At 37.7% G+C, this 15,427-nt stretch overlaps 2 protein-coding genes across 3 annotated transcripts; both read right to left on the bottom strand.

The window, feature by feature from the left end:
* Nucleotides 1–1,989: 1,989 nt before the first annotated feature.
* On the bottom strand, nucleotides 1,990–14,712 carry LOC134822790 (ubiquitin-conjugating enzyme E2 variant 1-like). Of its 2 annotated transcripts, none has more exons than XM_063834049.1 (6): nucleotides 14,702–14,712; nucleotides 8,422–8,462; nucleotides 8,016–8,164; nucleotides 7,016–7,138; nucleotides 2,948–3,024; nucleotides 1,990–2,813 (listed from the first exon to the last, which is right to left on the bottom strand). In XM_063834049.1, the coding sequence occupies exons 2-6, from the start codon at nucleotides 8,429–8,431 to the stop codon at nucleotides 2,756–2,758; spliced, it is 417 nt and encodes a 138-aa protein (XP_063690119.1). In that variant the 5' UTR covers nucleotides 8,432–8,462; nucleotides 14,702–14,712; the 3' UTR covers nucleotides 1,990–2,755. The 2 variants fall into 2 exon arrangements, with proteins under 2 accessions (XP_063690119.1, XP_063690127.1); XM_063834057.1 differs by having other exon boundaries at nucleotides 8,016–8,155.
* LOC134822779 (uncharacterized) lies at nucleotides 8,709–9,681 on the bottom strand. Its single transcript, XM_063834038.1, has one exon. It carries the CDS (start codon nucleotides 9,635–9,637, stop codon nucleotides 8,897–8,899), a length of 741 nt encoding a protein of 246 aa, XP_063690108.1. The 5' UTR covers nucleotides 9,638–9,681; the 3' UTR covers nucleotides 8,709–8,896.
* Nucleotides 14,713–15,427: the final 715 nt, after the last annotated feature.

Genomic DNA, 15,427 nt, shown 5'->3' with positions numbered 1-15,427 from the left:
TACAGTTCACGTTGTATGTTTATAAGATTAAGGGGTCATCTTATTAAGACGTCCGCCAAAATCGCAGATTTTCAGACCTCCCCCTGTCCGGGTGAATCCGAATTTTCAAAACCACGGTACAGTCTTGTCTAATGTAATTTAAATCAAATAATATAATAAAATACAAACAGTATAGTTATACACGTGTAGCGCGATGCGTTACTAGATCGGCGAGATGCGCTACTGTGCCGCGCCGAGCTGCCATGAATTGACATCGTCAATTAAGTTATACACATAATGTCACAATGACCCTATATAAAAGGAAAAAACTAAACCCTTCAACAACTCAAAGCTTTGAAAATCACCCTTGGCCTTGCGGCTCCAAGTTCAAATCTAAACTGTCTATATTGACAAAGAAATCACTGTTGTTCTTAAGATTTCAAACCGAAGGCGCTTCCTTGTTCCTAATATAATTGATAATATAATATTTGGAACAAATATTTTACGAGTATCAGCCTGTCATTCCGCCAAATCTCTATATATATAATGTTCATGAACATGATAGCCTGAGGTCCATACAGGTTAAAGTGCGCGGTGGAAATAAAAAGCAAAAAAAAAAACCACCTTTAAAGTTATAAAACGGGTGATACTCTTAAAATATTTGTTCCAAATATATTAGACAAGACGGATGATAATTAATCACTCTACACTCGACTGTCACGTGACTTTTTCAACCCGTTCTCTAGCTGGTCCTGAACGACTATTCGAACCCTAACCCTCTTATCTGATCCCAACCCTAACCCTAACCCAATCTTTAACAAAAGCATATGCTGAAACCCTAACCCTAACGAGAAATTAGGCTAACTTCCTTATACGGTCATATCACGTGATCGAGACAGTTTTTCGCCTATATATCGTCAGGGGAGCATTTTAACCCTATGTCATGGGGGGTGATTCGGAATCAGCGTCCGAAAATACATCGATTGAAGTTGATTTCAACTGTCGGGGGCCCTTTTAGAACTATCTCGAAGATCGACTGTAGAGTGATTTAGTACGCTCGAGACAAGACCATAGACAAGTCCAACTCGGCGCGTGTCTTGATACTTGGTACTGGTTATAAACCTACAATACGTACCCACCGGGTAAATTATCAACTTCGACCAATGTATTAGCTACTATATACATGCTAATGTTAACGGGTGATACTCGTAAAATATTTGTTTCAAATAAGACGAGTCCAACTCGGCGCGCGTCTCGGTAGGTTAAAAACCTACACGTTTTCGTCCTTTTTACACTCTTGAAACGCATAGCACAGGAGGCATTGTAGGTTTACAACCTACCAGGACACGCGCCGAGTTGGACTCGTCGACGGTCCAATATATAGAACAGATATTTTACGAGTATCACCCGTTAAAGGAGGCACACATACACAATACAGCTCGACGGTATCGTGCTACACGGTGAATTGGCATCATTCACACTCAGAGGCAGCTTTTGGTACCAAAATCAGAGACAAAACATTCTGTGCCAACTCATGGCGCTTATTACATAGACTAATCAATAATTATCGCTTCCGGATCAATTCCTCATCCCTTAGTATTATCAGTTTTACACATAGCTATTGTGTTTCAATTATACCATAATATAATACTAGCGTGATCATTTAGAACCCTCCTTTCAGTGATTACGTACTATGTGAACGACCCCTAACCTTTTTCATGAACGTGTCACCAAAGTTCACAGCCGATGCAGTAAAATATCCCTTTGGCCTTTTTACTATCGGGTGCCACATATTTCAATAGAAAAGGTGATCGGGTTTGTGGCACTTTCAGGTTCCAACTTCCAGTCCTAAAGTATTTGCCACTATCAGGATTTTAATAACTTCAGTTGAGCTTAATTTACCGGGACCACAGTCAATAAAACATTCATTCTTTTCTCTACACTCTAATTCGGTTTGGATAAATGATATTTTGAATTCAAGTCTAAACAAGCAGCAGTTAAACACAAGTATGGGAGAAATTGACAACACAAAATTAGAAGTTTAAGCAAACATTATTTACAATTACAGTTAACGGTACACAATCTTTACTCGTTTTCAGGAGGGCATTCTGTTTAGTTAACAGTTTCAATATTTTATTAATCGTAATATACTAAAAGATAACTTAAGTGATTCTTCAAGCGTTTGGAACCTTGCCATGCAAATTCCCAGGGATGCTTTTAAAATTTGCCCAAATTAGCTTAAAAATAGCCGCCACATTTCACATTTCAAACAAATACAATGTTCTCATAAATCAAGTGAGGATGGCAATCCAAATTCCAATGGGATGACATTCTCGATCAAATCATAGAAAAGGTCCTCTGATTGTTTCCATAACAAAATTATCACGACAATAGATTGAGTTCGCCATAAAAGCTACGTTGTGTGAATTCTCCTGTAAAAATAAATATGCTCGAGCGTCCAAATACCCTAACATTTCATTTTAATGTCTGAAACAAAATAGATTTCCAGTAAAACAAGCTCTATTCATTATGATTTAATGTGCATATTTCGCTTCCCATGGTCCCATTCTTAAATTTTGATTAAAAATAAATCATCATTATCATCAAAAATGGACTAGCATTGAAAATTGTCCAAAACGACAATCGGCTCCGAAACATCAAGTGGCTCTCTGGCCAAAACTAGCAAGGGTTATAAGAGAATGTCTCTTCAAATGCCTCGATGTTCCTAAAGGAGGTCTGGGTTAATTAACCAATTTTCTATCCTGTGGTGCGTAAGTCAGAACATAACTCCATCATTTGGCTGGTGACCGACTCCCTTTGCTTTCTGCATATGTCTGAAATAATGAGATTGAAGGTATATTGAAGATGAGGATTTAAAACAAAACCGAATAATATTGCTCTTAGGAGCTAAAAATAAACGGTGAAAGTTACCAGGGCCTGGTGTACCGCTCGCGAAATATCAACTTACGTCCAAATTCCCTTGAGAGCATCTTTGATAGTCATCTTTGAGTTCCATCCTCTTGGTAAAACTGTCTTTAGGTCCACCTGAAGTGTTGGCACAGTTATGGATATGTTGAATATTCAGTTACACACATAATTTAGCTTACATTTCACACTAATACCAGAGTTTAATGTGAACAATTCGTGGTGTATCTACACTCTAAAGAGGTGCTAAGTACTGCATTGGGGACAACAAGGGAAGAGGGTAGGCCGATGCAGAAAATAAATAAGACAAAGTTATTGTTTTAGAAGTACTTTTGGTCAATAAGCTAAGCTATGGTAGATGTGCAGAGCTACAAAAGGCCTGCAAAATTAAAATAGGAGCTGACTTCTGGATGGGGAAGGTGAGGAATGGACGAAGCATTAGATTGTTAAATCTTGGAAAGGAAAGGTTCTAGTCAATGTTTTGGAATGAAAGCTGCCCTTCTAATTTTGAAAAAACATTAATGAGGGATGAATTTTGGTTAGATTTTCGGGCCGCATGTACTTCTCCAATTTCAGGAGGAGCCACTTGGCTTCCTTCATCGGTACAAGTGTACAGGACTACAGTACGCTATCTTCAGGACAACAGCTCATTTATACGTGATTATGTCTGAAGTACGAACGTGCGTACATTAACGCGCATCAACCACAGCGATGCATAATGTGCGTTTTGTAACAAGACACATAGTTCGCGTGCTACGTCCAGTGTGGCGGTAGACCGTTCTAAATTATTTATATTTTATGTGACTGAATTGGTATCCAAGCTGGGACAAATTTAAACTTGAAACTCAATTAATAATAAACGTAGAATTACGTTTTCAGCTAGCGAGATCTGTTACATGTGTTGTTGGCATAAAGATGACTGAACCAGAGTTCTTCTATTTTATCCGGACAAATATAATAAGAGTACAACAAGTACAGCAGCGATATAAGTTACAGCACCAATCAATAACTGAGGACTAACGGGGGTATAGTGCCAACTACAGCGTTTGATGAGGGCTTTATTGAGCCCCTTATCTCCGAGAACATGTAGTTAAGCTGTTTTTGATCTATAAACTTTCAAAATGTTACACAAATACATCATTTTATTTTTAAGAAAATTCGCCAAATGACCAGTACATGCCTTGACAAGTGACCGAGTGTAAACAAAATTAGGGACACTATAACACCAGTTGACCAGTAAACTGGTCTTACATTCAAACTTATCGAAGCTCGGCCAAATGAAGTCCAATTATCGGGTAACATTTTTAAATGTACCAAATTTGGTGCATATGTCCATAATTTTTTTTGATACTTGGTTAGTTGGTTAATGGTTATTTATGAAAATTGTGTTTTTATATACTTTTTACATCTCTTCCTTTCATTCCCATAATTAATTTGACTGTCCATTTTATTCTAGAAAGAAGAGGCGTTTCTAATTAAAATTTAAAATTTGTATCAACGAAAGACAAAAATTACTCAAAGTACTCAATCTCGCCATAAGTAACCTTGATCGCGGCTACAGTCACTCCCTTGTAGACTCCTGAGATCGTAGCGTAACCGACAGTTCCGTCAAAGTAAATCTTCTTAACACTGGCTGTGTAAGGAATGTCGGCTTTGTACTGAGTACCAGTGATAACAGCAGTTAGCCTGGACTTTGGCGGGACAATCACATTGGCTTGGATGGTATCCGTGTGTGTCTTGGTGGTTGTGTCTCCACTGGTGAATGTGGAGGTGGTAGAGGCACTGATCGTTGTTTTCTGTGCTATCCCAATTAGAGGTGATCCAGCTGTAATTTCCATTGCGATCCCCAGTTGGATAGCTTGGCTGAATGTAAAGGAGCTCGACTCAGCGATGGAGTAGGATAAGGTCCTGGCAACAATCTGTTCGTTGTCTGAGTCGTTCTCCACGATGGTAGAACTCACCTTATCTGGGGCTGTCTGCTGTTTCTCCGCATCAAGATCATATTGCACGTTGGACATGATCATCTTCTCAACAGGCTTCTCAGCCCAGTAAGTAAGGGACTCCTTCTTCAGGAAGTAAGGAGAGGTGGATAAGGAGCTGTAGCTAGCTTTGGCTCCAAACCCTCTCACTGACTGCAGGCTGCTAGAAGAAGCTCGAGCTTCAAAGATGGATACATCAGAATTTGCCCCACTTCCATGGTCCCTCCAGACGTACCCCCAGTTGCTGGATGATCCATAAGTAGTGTAACTGCTTTTCACACAGTACACGTCTCCAAGGGCAGGTTCACTGCCGGAAGTTGCAACATTTCCCAGAGCCACGTATCCACCGGGGCAGATTACTTTCCACAGTTGTACATCTTTGTCAGCTCCTGAACCACCGTCGTTCCAGATCCTGGAGTATGAGACCGGGGCCACGACTGAGTTGTCGTTAGCGTCTGTGGGTCTCAACAGGAACCCTATTTTGGGCTTGCTGTGTGAGGCAACAACAATATCTCCAAGAGGATAGTATCCGTCTTTAGATTCAGTCCTCCAGATCGAACAGTCAGCATCAGCTCCAGATCCAGCGTCGTTCCAGATCATCTTCAGCTGTCCCATTTCGTACAAGTTCAGTGGTTTGTCCTCACCAGTAGGTAGACTCCACACATCCCTAACTTTGCTTCCGTCAGCTTTGAGGAGGTTAGCAGCAGAGGACGATGGCTTGGAGTATCCTGAGACACCGACAAACGTTCCGGCATCAAGTCCATAAGCGTCTCCGCCAGCCCTGATGATAGTCCACAAACTAAGATCAGAATTAGCACCTGAGCCCCGGTCGTTCCATGTGTGTACTGTGTCTGCCCGTACAACATATTCGTTCTTTACACAGCAGTACTTACTGGAGTCAGGCTTGGTAGAGTGGCTGTTCACTGCAACTCCTCCAAGACAGGTGTATCCAGACGGAGCGTTCATCTTGTAGAAAGCAACATCAGAATGGGCACCACTTCCAGCATCGTTCCACACCAGAGAGAAACTGGAAGGGTTGACTAGAGCATCTGATTTCCTCTTTGAGACTAAGACTGCTTTAGAATTGGGTGAGCCATGGTGTCCAGTAACGACATCCCCAAGAGAGCAGAATTCGGACTGGTAGTTCTGAGCTCTCCACGCAGCTCCGTCCATGTCAGCTTCAGAGCCTGAATCTCTCCAGATGAGTTGGTAGGCATCAGTGTACTTGTAGACTATATCCGGGTTAACTTGGTTCTGAGCTGCGGTGACAGCTATCAGAGCTACTGCAAACAGGATCATCTTTGTTCTTCTGTAGTTTTGTTCTTGGAGTTGTGGCTTTGTCGAATGTGGTCCAAGCTTTGATCAGACTCTTTTATACCCACAAATAGGGGCGTTATCCTGGCAAAAGTGTCCATCTTTTGACAAGGTGTGAAACAGATGGTAGAGGTTATATCGGTAATTTCTATTGTTTGATAAATAAAATCCCCCGACGGTTGTTCTAGACAAGAGAAAGGTGTTGTCGAATCTCCCATTCTCCCACCTACGTGTTGTTTCAAGTATTTGCTAAAAAATTCCCCTTTATCGGCTAGAATGACTACAAAAGTAGCAGCGGTTTACAAATATCTAACGCTCGTCAAGTAAAGATAACACCTTTCCTTAGACGTCAAACTATTGTGATTCTATTAAAAGAAGTCATTGAAAAGACATAGACAAAGCTTTAAAAACTGTCGACTGCGAAACAAGAGCTGAGCCTTTGATTAACATCATATCTCGGAACCGGTAACAAGTAGTTAAGTTTCCCCTCTAAATAACTTTTACAGAGAGGAGGGCAGATGGCTCAAAGTTCTTTAGAGCATTGGTTCTTTGAACACCTATAAGAGAATAGTATTCAATAAATTGTCCCCTTTCTTCAAATTAACTGGGACTTCACAAGTCCAGAATACGTTGGTACGTAAGTTAATACTATACTAAGTATTTTGGTTGGAGTCGCGATTGAACTCAATGCTAATGGTTATGATTTTTGCAGAGGAAGCAGCACATGAAGATCAAATTTAAATTTTTAGAAACAATTCGACAGAAAAAGGGACCCGACAGGATTAAAGTAAACCCATTAAAACCACAAATTAGCTGACCTGGCCGGAAGAGGTCACGAAGTTTACAATTATCCGGGTCCTGAATCTGATCTTTGGAGCGGTACTGGGGTAGTCTGGTCCAGCCTCAATGTGCAGCTGGTATATTCTGTTCTCAAACGGACACTGAAAAATGGTTGGACGTTATAGAACATGTGCATGATGAATGTGGAACTTGTAGCGCCGAATCGAATTAAACATGACGTGGCAACGTTACAACATGACAGTAACACAGATTTGACTATGAGAATGTGGCGGCGCTACCACAAGATAATTACGTCATATTATACACTCACAAAAGATGCAGTAACACTAGTATACTATCTACTATGCAGTCTATACTATATACTATATAATACATACTATCTACTATGCAGTCTATACTATATACTATATAATACATACTATCTACTATGCAGTCTATACTATATACTATATAATACATACTATCTACTATGCAGTCTATACTATCTACTATATAATACATACTATCTACTATGCAGTCTATACTATATACTATATAATACATACTATCTACTATGCAGTCTATACTATATACTATATAATACATACTATCTACTATGCAGTCTATACTATATACTATATAACTATATAATAAATACTATCTACTATGCAGTCTATACTAATCTACTATATAACCTACATACTAGCTATTCTATGCAGTCTATACTATATACTATATAATACATACTAGTCTACGATGCAGTCTTACTATATACTATATAATACATACTATCTACTATGCAGTCTATACTTATATACTATATAATACATACTATCCGCTATCCGTTATATATCTAGTACGACAATATGAGAGTGTAGAGTACATGGTAAATGTAGAAAGCTTGACATTCGACATCAATACGAGTGTAACTATTCTGCTCCTCGAACAATAGAGGTGGCAATATTTAAACCATACAATAAAAATTATTTCATGTTGATTGAGTGAATTCTGGTAAAGTTAGATTATTTCTAAAATCACCCTAGGAGGTCCAATGATGGTGGCGTTCCAGTGTGTAAGTGACATGTCGTCATCCTTCTCAAGTCCCCAGGAGAGAGACCCGTCACCTACACCCTTCTCACCATCTTCCAGCTCCTGCAGCAGCTTGAAGTTCCGGGGAACTGAATAATCAAAAACCCTTGTTAGATTATCAATTGTCATAATCCGACTATTGGGACTATTCTGGTTTCAGCTTCGACAGAAACGGTATTGTAAGATTGAGGTACGTTAAACGGATAGTAAATCTTTCGATGATATTCGTGTACTCTGTTAAACTTTTAAAAAGTTAGAATAACAACTAGTTTGAGAGCCCTTGATTAAAAAATAAAGTTCAAAATAAGAGCTGTATCGGAGGTTGGTTAATGTGGCAAGATTATTCAGTACTCACTTTCTGTCATTCTATGTCGGTACGATCTAGTTCTTTTAGCTATAAAAAGCAACATATTGAAATAATGACAGTTAACTTTGAAAATGATAATATGGATCAAGTTTGAAACGTTCTCAGGAGGTTAGAACTAAGCTTAAATACACCGGAATTACCCACTTTCCATGCCTAGATTTGATATATATCAATATCTAGATTTGCCTTGGCCATAACTCCATAAGATAAAGACTAGACCTTAAATTTCAATTATACCACGCGGAAATCTCAGCAACAAATGTATACATACTGGACACAGTTGGTATGAACCGAAATACATAAGCAAAATGTACAATTTAAAATTAAATACTTCTTACATCTGATTCCCATAAAAGAACACAATTTTAATATAAACATAACCACTCGAAAAGTGATATTAAAAGACAATTTTATCCAAACATCAAAATCTTAAACGTGACAAATAATTCCAAAATTAAACGAACTAAAGACCAAGTCTTGTAAGATCAGCTGTGACTTGTTCTAAGGTATTATCAGGTCCTGTAACTGTCCTTCCTTGCACTCTAGAATCAATGAATATCTCATAGTCATTGCCACTTTCATAAGTTTTGTCACCATAAAAATATATGTCATCAAATTCTTTTTCGATGTACTGAAGGCAGTAAGTTTTGTCCCAGCCTATAGGAAAACAATCGAAACTGATTTGACCTCCAATACTGTACTTCATTTCTAGATCAGGAAACTGGTTTTTTAAAGCTGTAACAAATTGTTCTCTCAGCTTGTGGACATGGTCGTATTCGAAGAATTCTTTGCGTTCTTCCACTGAGCAGGCTCTGCCAACAGGGCAAATATTTATCATACCATTCCTGAACTCGATGAAGGTACCACGTTTGCAAGGAAGTTTCAATTTTGACATGTAGGACAGGCAAAAGTTTATAAAATCTTGGAGTTTATCATTGCCTATCTTATCTATTATACTTGTTTTTCCAATCAATTTTTCGCCCTTTTTTGCCACAAGCCCATTTTCCGAAAAGAGATAAGTTGCAAGCTCAATGTGTCCATCAAGTTGCTCAACTATTTTAGCCTCATCGGATCCCCCGACAATACCAACAGTAGTTCTCTTACTCAGATCTGTCATGAAATCCAGCATCTTGTTCGTGATGACAGCTCTGGGAGCTGTGAGAGTACCGTCAACATCGAACAAGAACAAGACCCTCCGTGACATGATGTGTACGATAGCTTTAAGAAGTTTATGTTAGGTGAAAAATATAGAAAACATAGCAGACAGCAGTACTGTTAAACTTAAAGTTGTATTTGAACGAGTACAAGATGTCGCCACATTAGTTTAAGAATATGAGCATCTACAGAATCTCTGGATCATTTCGGCTAGAAGACTCAAGATAAATACGAAATAAAACAAGTTTGATTTACGATATACTAAAAATTTAGTGTATTATAATAAATTACACATCCTGCATTTCCCTCAATCTTCTGATGGCTGATCTTACTGTAGCAGCAGCTGTAGTACTGACAGCATAGGCACCTCCAGCAACAGTTTTTCTGCATGCTTTACAGGACCAGATTCCGACACACGTTCTCTTCATTGCGTCTTTACCGCAGAACATACAAGTGTACTTAGAGTGCTGGGAGATCTCAATCTTCTTTATCATTTTACGAAGAGAAGCACCATATCTTGTACCGTACTTTCCGGTGATTCCAACCTTCTTGGTCCTCTTTGCCATCTTGAGGAGCTACAAAGAAACATGGTTACATAAACGAGGTTGATTTTAAAGAATTTTAAATACATGTATGTCCTCTATAATCTATATTTGCCACATCTAACTTGAAGAAAATCCTTGACTAGTGTGAAACAATTGTAGGCAAATCTTCCCAATCTTACATTAAAGCAGTCAATCAGATATGTGCTACTGTTCTAGTGCTTTAATAAGAATTTTCACACTAGCACAAATAAAAGCTCTACCTTAGTTCTGATGATTGAACTAATTCTGTTTCCAAATTAAATTTAAGAATATGGGCATTTGTGGGGAGAACTTTCGGATTATTCGTACAAGAGCACAGTGGGCCACCAGGCTATATTAGGTCCAAAAATGAGTTTGTCAGTTTAGGATGTATTTTAAATAATCTGATAGGAAAATTGTTTCCCTATAGAATGCAAAAAACCGAAATTAAAAATTCCATATGGTTTAACTGCTACGCGGCCGCGAAATTTGCGATTTTTCAAAAATGATTTTGTTTCTTTTTGGCAGTGAAAAATAGCTCTTACTCTGTTTCTTAAATAAGATTATATAAAGTAAATTGACTCCTTTTATGTCTCCAAACAACTCTCAAACCTTAATTTATTGGAAAAAACCTTAATAGGCTATCTAATTTAGCTGATTTTTGACATGAGCCTGAATTTTTGCCCCATTTTTAGGCAAATCTTTGGCCTTCCAGCCCAAAAATAGTTAAATTACCGGCCTTTGCTGGCTGCCGCCCTATTCCTTGGTACCATTTGAAAGCTTAGAGGATTCCCTACAACATACAAAAAAATTGTCTTGGTCATTTGTGGGCATTTTTTTAAAATGCCGATTTTTTACCAATTTATTGGCTAAAACTATGTTATTTGGGGCTTGTGCCCAAATATGGGCATACATATTTTTGTTATAACTCGGCCATCTTTTGTTCAACCTTGATGAAATTTTAAATACAAGTCCTGGAAACGTTCAGCTACAAGTAAAGCATCTCAAAACTGGTTTTGTGGCTTATGTAAGAAATTTTGAATTTTTGGGCTAAAAATTCAAGGAGCATAATTCAAAATTCCCCAATTTTCTCAGTTTTTGTGTTAAGTAGGGTCTTGAAATTGGTTTAGATCGTTTTTTTGGGCCAAAGCAGTCTATAGAACACCTTTCAGACATATTTGGATGGTACTAACATGTCTAATATAGCTTGCCCCCCTATTCTGGTCCACTGTGAAGAGGCAATACGGTTATAGAATAAAACACACTTGAATAAAGATGTACTAAAAATTTAGTGTATTATAATAAATTACACATCCTGCATTTCCCTCAATCTTCTGATGGCTGATCTTACTGTAGCAGCAGCTGTAGTACTGACAGCATAGGCACCTCCAGCAACAGTTTTTCTGCATGCTTTACAGGACCAGATTCCGACACACGTTCTCTTCATTGCGTCTTTACCGCAGAACATACAAGTGTACTTAGAGTGCTGGGAGATCTCAATCTTCTTTATCATTTTACGAAGAGAAGCACCATATCTTGTACCGTACTTTCCAGTGATTCCAACCTTCTTGGTCCTCTTTGCCATCTTGAGGAGCTAAAAAGGATAGTTCTCGTTATTTGAAAATAGTTTGGAAATTATTTGATGTAAATTGTACAGTCATACAATGTATGTAAAATGATAAGGAATATATAATAATAAATCTTATCTTATCTTATCGCATTTATTTGATAGTTTGGAGAGTCGTATCTGTGAACTTTATATTCTCCTATTATATTTTATATGTTTGTATCTATATTAGAATGTGAGTTAACTCCTTATATTTCAGGAGTATGTTATATATATATGATGTCTCTGTTAGCCGTGGGGTCTTTGTATATCTATTGACTTATCTCCTTTCAACTATCAACGTGTGTCATTGATTCATTGAACTAACAGTATCAAGCCAAATTTTATTGAATTGTGTTTGACCATTCCAATTACATTTGTCCTGAAAAAAACGAGAGTTGATTGTAGCTTCTCAGATGACCGAGATATGAGGCATGACCAGTTTATTCATTACATGTGATTGGCTTACTTTATCACGTGATAAGGTGACCCCGTTAACCAACCCGTTAAACATTATGGGAATTGTTAAGGCTGCCCAATTAAGGTGTTGTGTCATGGTGTCTCATAATTACCCAATCAAATTTGTTAACGAGATACACAAAATGCTTGATAATTTCGTCATTTCTCATCAGTTTTGTCTCATTTTTCCAGATCTGATGCAACATTTAATAATCTACTGTCTCTATAAAAATTAGGCGTTCAGCATGTTCAAAGAGATCAATATAGATGTTTTAATATTGAATGGGCGACAGCGTGGTCTAAAATAGTCGAATTTTCAAATTTTGGCGATGGAATCCTCCGATAGTATGATACAGTATGCCATCTGCAAGGCAACAACTCCCAACTTTAAAACACAGCGATAGTATAAGACCCCTTGTACATTCAATCAAATCATGTGATGCAATTGGCAGAGCACAGTACACTGATAACGATCCATTGGCGATTGCTACCAAAAATTAGTTTAAATCTCTATACTATCATCTATGTCCCAAAACAAATATCAAGGTTCTGCCCAGAATATCTTTAAGCAATGTGGGTGTGGCACCAAGAATAATGTCAACTAGCATGAGATTGTAATTGTGAGCACATGTTCTTTATACAAACCCACAATGAGTGCTGATTCCAACAATATATACACATAGATTCAAAAATAGTTTCTGTCCAAATATTTAAGTTAAAACAAACACCCTCAAAAATAAGAGTCGATAAAGAAATCAATAAATTTATAAGGTCATGAAAAATCAGAGTAACAATCTGTATAAAAAACCCAATGCTCACATTATGCAAAAAAAACAACACCTTGAAGTAACTACCAGCCTTGCTTGAACCACATCAATACATAAGAGTGGTACCTAATACTAATACTAATGATAATTAAAAGCAGTACTGAGAAGTTATGTGTGGTTGAGCGACTGTATATTTTCTCTCTATTACGTCTTCAACTGTACTTGGAAGTAAATCAAATCAAATCAAATCAAAATATAATGACACAAACATCATCACACATCATCAAAAATATATCTACTAAAGTTTAAAAATTATCTTAAATCTGTTGGCCTAAACAACCAAGTTAATATGTTAAAATGAATCTAATTTACATACTTTCCACTACTACGAGCCGTCAAAACAAAAATGTCACGGTTTATAGGTATTATGTTCAAAATAAAACGCAAATTACCAATCAAAGCACGCTTACAGATCTTCCAAAGTTTTGTACAATCTCACTTAAATTTCTGTTCACTAGTTTGGGGCTTTGCTGCAAAATCCCATATTGAATCACTGTTCACTAAACAAAAGCAGGGAATACGAGCAGTTATGCCGGGCTACGTGAATTACTATTACAAGGACGGTAAGCTTCCGGATCATACTAAAACTACGTATAAAGAGTACGAAATATTATCTGTACACGGGGTCATCATAAAAAATGCTCTGACTCTGATGCACAAGATAACTTACATGCCTGGCCTTCTGCCGTCGTCGATAAAAGACTTATTTCCTCCCGATATACCAAAGTATGGCACGTCTTATGACGACAATATCGACTGGCTAACAACGTACTCTCAACCAGATCTACGCGCTAGTGTTCTGTATAAAGGTCCTATATTAGCTATTACCGAGCACAACATTAGTCGCATAACTTGCCCATCTAGCATTTTCTCAATAAGCATATATAAGAAATCAGCGAAGCGTGTAATGATAGAACTACAAAGCTCAGGAAACGATGAAGAATGGCCACCTTTTCTGTTACATAATTTACCCGGGCTACGTAAATCGACAAGATCAGGCACACAACAAATCAACTACCGAGAATAAACTAAGGAATAAATAAAACCAGACGGTTAGCACACTAGTCACTATCAACCATATGCCACTTTTTTCACTGCCCATTCACTGTCATATTAATAGCATCATATAGATAGCGCTAGCAGGTGCTGATAAGACATGGGCTCAGTCATTCTTTTTTGTTTTAACCCCATACATACATGTTACATGGCGAGATCTCCATCCAAAAGGATTAGTCTGCGTCATCTGCGTCATTACTTTGTATTATACAACTTCGGCGGGTAATATTTCTCCATCCTTTTCGATCTGCAGCCAATCTTCTCATACAATCAATCGTGAGTCCATTACGATCCAATCTCTGCTCAGCATCTTCAATAAATACATCATTTAAGCTCTTCCTAGGCCTGCCTCTTGATCGTTTCCCATGCTTGGGTTTCCATTCAAGTAGATAGTTAGGTAACCGATCTTCAGGCATTCTACTGACATGTCCAAACCAACGTAGCCGTTTTGTTGCTATTATGTCAGTAAGAGCAGTTATTGAAGCCCTTCTTAAAACATCTTCATTTCTTACTCGATGGAACCACCTCACTCTCAGGATTCTCTCAGGATTAACCCCAAGTAGCTTATAAAACAGTGCGTGTGATCATCTGTCGTATCAAATCAAATTATTTGTCACTATATGTTAATAAATCATGATATACAAGTTTTAATTTTTAAAGTTTCTGTTTTTGTTTTTAATGAATAGACGTAATCAACATTTTCAATTTTCATATTCACGCATATTAAATAAAATTATATTGTTATGTATTATATTTTTTTGTAAACATTGGCCGGGTACCAAAAACCGGTCCCCAAACAACAAACAATGACCCTATATAAAATCAACCCTTAAAGAATTCAAAAAATTCCCTTAACAATCAAAACTACTATATAAGTTGATAAAGCGGTTTTTAGCAACATGAGGATTACACACAAGATATCCATTGTGCTTCTCTTTATTAGTAGCATAATTTAATCCCTCGATCTTTCCTAATACTTCGTCCGAAACATACCAAAAATAACTATCATTTACAGATCCGTTTAATATAGTCTCTTTTTTGAAAGCCTCTAATCTTATTTTAAAACTTAACACAGTCCCGCAATTCTTGACATCCGAGGGGAGTTTGTTCCAATATGGTCTCACCCTCTCCGGAAGAAAAGAACTGTGGACTTTCTTCATTTTACTGCTACTTTTACTGCATCTACTGTTTGATACCACATTAAGACCAGATCTGCTCATACTGAACAAACCAGCTCCGTACTTTTATCTATTAACTTATTACATATTTGTGCTCTGCTTTAGCATCACTTGACTATTAAAGTTCAGGCCATAACCTTATAGTCAGCC

Source organism: Bolinopsis microptera, chromosome 1 (genome assembly GCF_026151205.1).
Source record: "Bolinopsis microptera isolate Bmic1 chromosome 1, MBARI_Bmic_1.0, whole genome shotgun sequence".
NCBI lineage: Eukaryota > Metazoa > Ctenophora > Tentaculata > Lobata > Bolinopsidae > Bolinopsis > Bolinopsis microptera.
The sequence above is the reverse complement of the archived record's forward strand: the minus strand, read 5'-3'. Positions and strand labels throughout refer to the sequence as shown.

Bases quoted from the DNA above. Each gene is read 5' to 3' on its own strand.
- LOC134822790 (XM_063834049.1), bottom strand. The intron at 7,139-8,015 runs GTGATTTTAGAA...ACCATTTTTCAG, and splicing joins CCATCATTGGACCTCCTAGG to TGTCCGTTTGAGAACAGAAT. The intron at 2,814-2,947 runs GTAAGTTGATAT...TCATTATTTCAG, and splicing joins GCTCTCAAGGGAATTTGGAC to ACATATGCAGAAAGCAAAGG.
- LOC134822779 (XM_063834038.1), bottom strand. From the start codon at position 9,637: ATGTCACGGAGGGTCTTGTTCTTGTTCGATGTTGACGGTACTCTCACA.